Here is an 8,558-nt window from a genome sequence, read left to right on the forward strand (position 1 = left end):
TGCCTCCATTTCTGGCATTCAAATAAACTTTGATATATTTTGAGATCTGGTTTAAAAAACCTTTGGTTGTCAGCCAGGTTTGTAACATTTGCAACCATGATGTTTATCCACCCCTACTCCGAAGGTGCCACTCTAAACATGCGCCCTGCCCCCATGGCTCTGGAGGAAGTGGAATGGAGACAAACTCCGCCCCCCATTAGTTGTGCCCCAGCCAGCTTCCGCCTGCGGCGAGGCAGCCGCTTCACATGGAGGAAGGAGTGTCTCGCTGTGATGGAGAGGTGAGGGGAAAAGCGATTGAAGAGCGAGAACTGTTTATAGGGAAGTGGCAAAACTACGTATTTACATCATCGCTTACTGGTTGCATAGATTTTTGAGGGAGCTTGGTCCCCTAGAAAGGGGTACTATGTATATATTCTTCTAAATTATATAATAATGATAATAATAATGGATATAGTAATTCCTACATGGATCACCCAATATGGATGTAAATACCCTCAAATTAAAGGTCTGCACTTTAACCTCAGATTAATCCTCATGGTTACATGGTTTACATTGGGCAAAACTTTGCACACTACCTTATAATTACTGATGTCTTCCAACATGCTATCAGTAAGTATCAAATGAGAGCACAAATTTAGCATTTCTCTGCGTCGCCAAAGAAAAAGCAGTGCTACATTTTGTAAAATGTTGCAAAAATAAGTGCAATTTATGGCGATTATGTTGCTACTTTTCAATAATAATGAATGCATTCAGAGCTATTGCAGGAGACTTCAATTGCACTATAGATCCAGAGTTGGATAAATGGTCTGGTTTACATGTGGCGAGAATTAAATCCTTCAATTATATTATAATACATTTTTCTTATATTCATAATTCATACTCTAGGATAGATTTTTTTTTTATTTCTATGAAATGTATGCATTTCATAAAAATTGTAGTTTTGATCCTATTGCACTTCCAGATCATGCTTGAATTGTCCTATCCATTAACCTAAATAATATGAGGACTAAATGTAAAAATTGGAAATGTAATGTTTCTGTGTTGGCTGTTTTAAAAAGGAAAGGGTTGGGGTTGAGATGTTCATTATGGGTATTGTTGACAGTTGCAGAGGATAGCCGCTGGCTATAATGCGGGTACCAGCAGTTGTCCTTGGGGGCAGAGCACCTCCCAGATCCAGCCCCTGATCCGGTCCTTTGGTTATATTTGGTTTAGATTTTATTTTTTTATTTATATATATTTTTTTATACACCATGACTTGGTTCTTTTCTTATTTGTTGAAAAATGAAACCATTGTCAAATGCACATCCTCTACTTAACGGTCTATAACTGAAATACTGTTACTTTGTTACTGAAATACTAGGTACTGAAATAAGATATGAGTATAATGAATACAAAATATGTGCCTGAGATTTGAGTGCTTTCATTTGATTGACATTTAGTTATTCCACTGATGTTTTGCTCCCAAGAAATGTAAGAGTGAAAAGTGTGACAATATGCCCCGCTCCCCACTACAAGGCCAAAAGCTGTCCAAAAACTTATGGACTGTCTAGCCATATTCCATAGCCATGTTGAGTTGTCACTTCTTGTAGCTTCGATCTCTCTGCTGCTGCTGACCCATGGGCAGTCCAGATGCAGACAAGTGACCAACAACAGCCATGGCTCTGGGCTAATGTTAATTTGAATTAATCAAGTCGACTCAAGATTTAATTATACCACAATCCCCCCCCCCCCCTTTCTACAGCTACTTCAATGAAAACCAATACCCTGACGAGGCTAAGAGAGAGGAAATTGCCAATGCCTGCAATGCTGTGATACAAAAACCAGGTGAGGTGAACATAAAATACTTTTACTCCTTTTATTACACATCAGTATTCTGTACTTTAGGTTCATGTCCCACCTACAAAGTCCTGAAAAAATTGCATTGTCTATTTCTGTCAAATGTACAGTACTAAATGATCGCTTCTTATTCTTCATTACCAATGAGACGATCGATGGGGTCTAAAATCTGTTTAACTGCAGGATATGAGAAAAATAGATTTTGATGCCTGTGGCGCTACTTGAAATGCACTACTTGAAATGAGGAGGGAGAGAAATGAGAGCAAGACCCTTTGTTACAGTCAGAGGATGCATTGTCTGAATCCTGTTACTGAGTAGCATACATACACCGAACTGCTTGAGACGGTCAAGGCACAGTCAACAGGGAAGAGGTCGCTGGAAATGTAACATGCTTGACTGCATTGTAATTGTTGGAGCTATGCAATATTTTTTTTCTTTTTTTTTTTTTAACAGTGGATTGCAAAAGTAGTGACTCCCCTCTGAGTCTTTACATTTCACAATTCCACAAAAAGTGCATTTGCATTCATCTGGGATTTCATTTTTATTTAAGGCAGGGGTGTCAATCTCCAGTCCTGGAGGGCCGCAGTGTCTGCTGGTTTTTGGTGTGTTTCAGCACCAAGTCTTTCATTGGGTAAAGAGTCCGCACAACTTGTTGTCAAGGCCTTAATTGGCTGCCGATTGAAAGGAAACCACAAATACCCGCAGACACCCCTGATTTAAGTTTTTTTTCCCAAAAAAAATTTTTTCATTAGTTCCATAAAGTTCAACGAATTTATTTGATTTTATAAAATCTAGGCAACCAGAAAACGTGAATTGCAAAAGTATTCATTTTTCACGATAGACGACCTCCACAATTTTTTAATGTACTATGATCCCCAGACCTTATCCTGAGGCTGATATGAATATGGAGCAATATCTTTGGTCAAATGTTGCATATTCAGTATCCGTCCTGTATACCAAACCCTACTGAAGTACTCTCACTGGCCACTTTATTCAGTACACCAACCCACTACTGGGTAGGACCCCATTTTGCATCCAGAACAGACTGAATTCTCAGGTGTGGATTCAACGAGGTGCTGCAGACATTCCTTGGGGAATTTGGTTCACACTGGCTTGATGGCATCACACAGTTTTGATTTTGGAAAATTTCATTCATGTCGTGAACCTCCCATTCCACCTCATCCCAAAGGTGCTCTGACTGTGCAGGCCATTGGAGGAGTCTCCATCATGTTTGTGGAACCACCTTGAGATGATGTAGCGTATGCTTTGTGATATGGTGCATTATCCTGCTGGAAGTATCTTTTTGAAAAAGGGTTGTGGCCATAAAGGGATAGACCTAGTCGGCTGCTGTGTTATCCAAATGGCGCTCAATTAGTATTAAGGAGCCTAATATGTTCCAAGAAAACATTACCCTCACCATTACATCACTAGCCTGTACTGTTGTCCAAGAGCAGGATGGGTCCATTCAAGTTGAAATGTTAGAACCAAAATCTGACCATCCACATTTTGCAGCAGATATCGAGATTGGTAACATTTTTCCAATTTCTGTCATCCATTTTTGGCACATGCTCACTGCAGCCTCATCTTCCTGTTCTTAGCTGACGGGAGTGGATCCTGGCATGGTTTTCTCCTGTTTGTAGCCCATCCGCTTTAAGGTTTGACTTGTTGTGCTTTGAGAGATGCCCTTCTGCCCACCTCTGCTATACAGCAGTTTTTTGAGCATCTGTGGCCTTTTTGGTTAACTTGACCAAGTCTGTCCAACTTGACCAAGATGCAAAAGGAAAAGTCTATTCAAATCTTTGGCTGAACAAAAAAGCTAAACCTCTTCACCATTTCTGCATGCTATATATATTGAGTTGAAGTTACATTATTTGCAGGCAATTTGCGTTAAGGAGCAGGTGTACTTAATATGTATATTGAAAGGAACTGATGTTCGCTTTGTTAATAACATTTGAGCAGAAATATTGCAATCCATCAAACTCAACATGAGATCTGGGCATTATACACATTTGTTTGCCTGATCTAGTCTGTCTCTTAAGTTCAGTTAAATTCAATTTTATTTGTATAGAACTTTTCAGAGGACTGTCACAAAGATGCTTTACAGAGTATCAGAGGGGAGGAAAAATGAAAATGCCAGCCCTGAGCCCCCAGAGGTAAACTCCCTTGTGGGGAAAAACACTCACATTTTCTGGTTATGTTAATTTGATACAATAAAATTAACATTAACAAATGTCAATTAAGCTCTCAACTGTGATGGAACAGAGGACTGTGAATGCCCCACATAATGCATTTGAAATAGTTTTGTAGTATAGTGAAATGTAACCATAAATGTACAGTTTTGCAATCCACTGTATTTAAGAAACATATAAGATGCACAACCCCCACATTGGCCTGTGCAGGAAGTCTGCTTACATGCATTGAACTTTTAATGTAGGGGCTTTATCCATTATCTGCAAGGAAAGGTACCTTCGTGCTGCTGTAAAGTAATAGGCCCTGCAGCCAATTAGACAACAGCAGGACCAGGACATCTGTTAAGGGCACATACCAGTACAAACTGTATTGACAAAAAAATACAACTGAAGGGCTGCACCTGAAACGGAGGGGAACCTTTGCACTGGGTCAGCATATGCTTAGGGTAGCACGGGATTATTTAAACTGGGGACTTTGGAAGCAGGGAGGATAGAGAGTGCAATGGGCAGAGAGGTACAGACTGCCCAGATGGAAACGTCAAAGGCTACATAAAATGGGGGGAGCAATAACAAAATCATTTCAGGGCAAGAAGTAATCATGACTTGTGACAGCAGGGAGTGAGGGGACAGGAGAGGATGTGTCGAAGCAACAAACTGAAATGCCTTTGTTTAGATGCTAGAAGCATAAAAACATTTTTGGAACTTGAGGCAGTTATTAGTGGGGGCTATGAGACATGGCTAGGGGATGAAGATGGGAATGAATATAATATAGAGGGGTAAATTAAACTAAAAACCTGGCAAAAGCTCAGGTTCAAGTTCTACCCAAGATATGGGTAAATAAAAAAAAATATGGAATAGGTTCAGTGAAGGGCAACCAGATTTATTCCATGTATAAAACCTAAGAGTTATGAGGATAGACTTAATCTCTGCTTAATCTCTTTTAGTTTAGTAAAAGGAGGCTTAGGGGGCATTTGATTGAGGCTTTTAAATTCAGTAAAGGGATTAACAAAGTGATTTATAGGGGATTCTTCAGGTTGAGTTTGGTTAGCAGAACAAGAGGGCACAAATGGAAATTGGCAAAGGAGAGATTCCGTACAGATATTAGGTATTATAATATTATATAAGTATTTTCACTCAGCGAGTGGTCAATGTGTGGAATAGCTTGCCAGTGCATGTAGTGGAGGCAGAAACACTGGGAGTTTTCAAGACTAGGCTTGATACGGTGTTAGATTCTATTTAGCTTTTAGGAAAATTAGGCAGTAGGTACACTTATGGCAAGCTTTGCTGGGCTGAATGGCCTGTTCTCGCCATTACCTTATGTTTATGTTATGTTGGGATGGGACATTAGGCAAAAAAAAAAAAAAATCTGCTATAGGTAAAATATCTCGAATTTTTTGTATGAAGGAAAAACGGAAGGATATTGGCACTTTGTACTCATAAGAACCATACATCAAGCAATTCCCATGTTCATTTTTATGTTACTACTTGCTACCCTACAGACATCAACACTGCAACAAAGTATGACTATGCTGCATAACAGAATTCTACAGGTGTGCGACACTGAGAAAGTGTTGTACTACACTTTTAAGTCATACGTCATACGATGAGTATAAATCAGGCTTAATGTTATAGGGTTTGGAATATACACTCCATAACGCTCTGTTATCCCTTACAAAGCAGATCAGTTGGAGACTTACTACAAAACTGACACAGTGATCAAACATCTCTCATCACAAGGTTGTACTGCATTAAAACTATTCAATCATATTCCCTGCCCAAATCAGCTGATGCAGTTCCTGCTTGTATACATTTAATTGTATGTGGGGAAGTGTCTGGTGGACTAAATTAGTGGACTGAGTAGTGAATACATATAGTGCTTAAGGTACATGACTGAGACCCGCAAGGTCGGTGGTTCGATCCCCGGTGTAGCCACAATGAGATCCGCACAGCCATTGGGCCCTTCAGCAAGGCCCTTAACCCTGCATTGCTCCAGGGGAGGATTGTCTCCTGCATAGTCTAATGAACTGTACGTCGCTCTGGATAAGAGCGTCTGCCAAATGCCATTATTGTAATTAAATGTAGTGTAATGTAATGAATATGAAATATGGACCCCTCTGTTGTCATTCTGTTCTGGCCCCCTGTGGGGTCCCAAGTACATAGTGCCCACTACTTCTCATTGACTGCAGGATTGGCCATAATCTGTATCCATAATCCATTACATTCAATTACATATTACAGTGTACTGTGTAGATGAAATTCAATAAAATAATGCACACTGTTATGATACAGTTTGTAACACTTGGTTTTATTAATTCTCCAGGAAAGAAGCTGTCAGATGTGGAGAGAGTCACATCCCTCAAGGTCTACAACTGGTTTGCCAACAGACGGAAGGAAATCAAGAGGAGAGCCAATATTGGTAAAGTATCAGCCCAGGCGGGAGGGACCGATAGATTGCTTGACTGGCACGTGGAGGTTGGGCCTCGTCCACACTCATTCTATCCATGAAATACTCCTTGATCAATGCCCCGTCAAAAGCCCTAACAAGCTCCGATGTATTTTTTTATCATTTTGGCTCCAGATTAGAGAAATGCAGCTATAGTTTTCCAAACCATTGCGGCCATTTCAGTCTCGCAACATGATGTCAAACTGTACAGGAGAAGACTGAAATATAATTCTACATTATCTTAACTGTTTCCACTTTCTGCTTTATAAGACTAGACAGAATAAAGTGTTCTGGTGTGACTGAAGCTTGTGTGTGTTTTTTTTTTTTTTTTTTTTTTTTTTGTAATTTATGGAAGTGTCTGTATGTGGGATTTTTTTTTGTGTGTGCTTTTGTTAATCGGTGATGTGCACACGTGTTCTCGGGTGTGTTATGGAAAGGTCTGGTTTTTTTTTTCCGAAGAAGCCACAATCCTAGAGAGCCATGGGATAGATGTACAGAGCCCAGGAGGCCACTCCAACAGTGACGATATCGACGGCAACGATTATTCTGAGCAGGTAGCTGCTACCTGGGGGGGGTGAGGCAAGCCATTTCTATCTTTCCATTTTCACAGTGCAGTGTATATCTAACCACAGTTCAACTGTGGACATATTAATATTATTAGTACTGTCTTGGTTTAATGGCTTAATTAAGGTGTCATATTTAGCCCCATTTTCTTTTTAATAGCCCATACAAATGATTGTCTATTCTAGCTCGCTCTGACTGTCTCATTCCCCTTTTCGGATTCATTACAATTCATTGTTACTCATAACTGCCTACAAAAAGTGACTTTCAAAAAAACTATTTCAGGGCTGCGATGTCCCCTATTTTGAAAAGAGACCTCTGCCTCGACCCTTTGGTTTCTACAGACTTGAACCCTCATCACCAACACAGGTATGCTATGGGATTATGTATTTGGTCGAAGATTCTCTCAACTTCTGGAAAGATGCTTAAAGGCTAAAGATAAAAAAAAATTTCGCACAATGGTAAAATGTCATTCTATATTTATGATTGTTAACCTTGCAGAAAGAATGATCTACAGGAGCACATCAGTTTTTGTAACTTATGGGTCTTTTTAATCATGCATCAATAATTCAGTTCATTATACTGGCAGAGTATGCCAATGAATGCTGATATTGTTGTAGAAGTCGTCATCACAAACGGTAAAATGGAATACCCTATCTGGCCCTTTTAAGGCACAAATGTATTTTCTCACAAATCATATTTTGGAGATGCTCAAGCACAGGAACATTTAAATATTTTTTAACCCACTTTATTACCCCCTCCATTTCTTAACAATCCTGATTTTTTTGAAAATCCTGAGGAAAGCAGAGGTGTGGCCACAGTTTAACCCCAGGGGTGGTGGCTGGTGGAGTGGCTCCAGATTAACTGTACTCTGCCCCCCATAACTCCCACCCCAACCCACCCCACCCCCAGGACGACAGCACCAGCCACAGTGACCACCAGGACCCCATTTCCCTGGCCGTGGAGATGGCCGCTGTCAACCACACTATCCTGGCCCTGTCAAGGCCAGGGGCTGTCTCCGGGGACATCAAGACAGAGGCCCTGGACGATGATTGAGGAGACTGAGACTGAGGGGGAGGGGGAGGGGGAGGGGGAAGGGGAAGGGGAAGGGGAAGGGGAAGGGGCGGGGAAGGGGGATGAGGTGGGCATCGATGGGGATGGGGCAGTAGGGGACGGGGATGAGCCCGGTGTGTGACTGTGGGCATGTTTGGCGGTGGTTGGTGGCATTAAATAATGACCAAAACTACATGTAATACATAGACTTTAGAAACCTGTCTTGAATTCACCCCCATCCCCAGTCTGACCTTCCACTTCCCTACCCACACCCTCCTTCACAGAGTCGTTACCTGTGCCCAGGATGGCCTCCAAAACTGAATAAAAAGCTTGTCTGTTTCAATGGAATTTGAATATCGGTAGTAGATTTTAAACCCTCCCTTTGACTTTTTTTTTTTTTTGTGTGTTCCTCTCCTCCCTTGTACGTCACTTGGAGATACAAACCCTGTTCGGGGCAGTACTGTTAATGGTCTCCC

The 8,558-nt window shown here is 40.9% G+C and overlaps 1 protein-coding gene across 3 annotated transcripts in view; it reads left to right on the plus strand.

Annotated features, from left to right (window-relative positions):
- Positions 1–8,098, plus strand: part of hmbox1b (homeobox containing 1 b) — a 35,250-nt gene extending 27,152 nt beyond the window's left edge. Inside the window, exons 6-11 of one of the 3 annotated variants that reach the window (XM_061243665.1) lie at positions 125–278; positions 1,742–1,824; positions 6,346–6,441; positions 6,931–7,022; positions 7,315–7,398; positions 7,942–8,098. In XM_061243665.1, the coding sequence (XP_061099649.1) occupies positions 125–278; positions 1,742–1,824; positions 6,346–6,441; positions 6,931–7,022; positions 7,315–7,398; positions 7,942–8,085 (653 nt within the window). In that variant the 3' untranslated portion in view covers positions 8,086–8,098. Of the gene's footprint in view, positions 1–124; positions 279–1,741; positions 1,825–6,345; positions 6,442–6,927; positions 7,048–7,314; positions 7,399–7,941 lie in introns of those variants that run through there. The other 2 variants (XM_061243664.1, XM_061243666.1) reach the window with 2 other exon arrangements.
- Positions 8,099–8,558: the final 460 nt, after the last annotated feature.

Source organism: Conger conger, chromosome 5 (genome assembly GCF_963514075.1).
Source record: "Conger conger chromosome 5, fConCon1.1, whole genome shotgun sequence".
Classification (NCBI taxonomy): domain Eukaryota; kingdom Metazoa; phylum Chordata; class Actinopteri; order Anguilliformes; family Congridae; genus Conger; species Conger conger.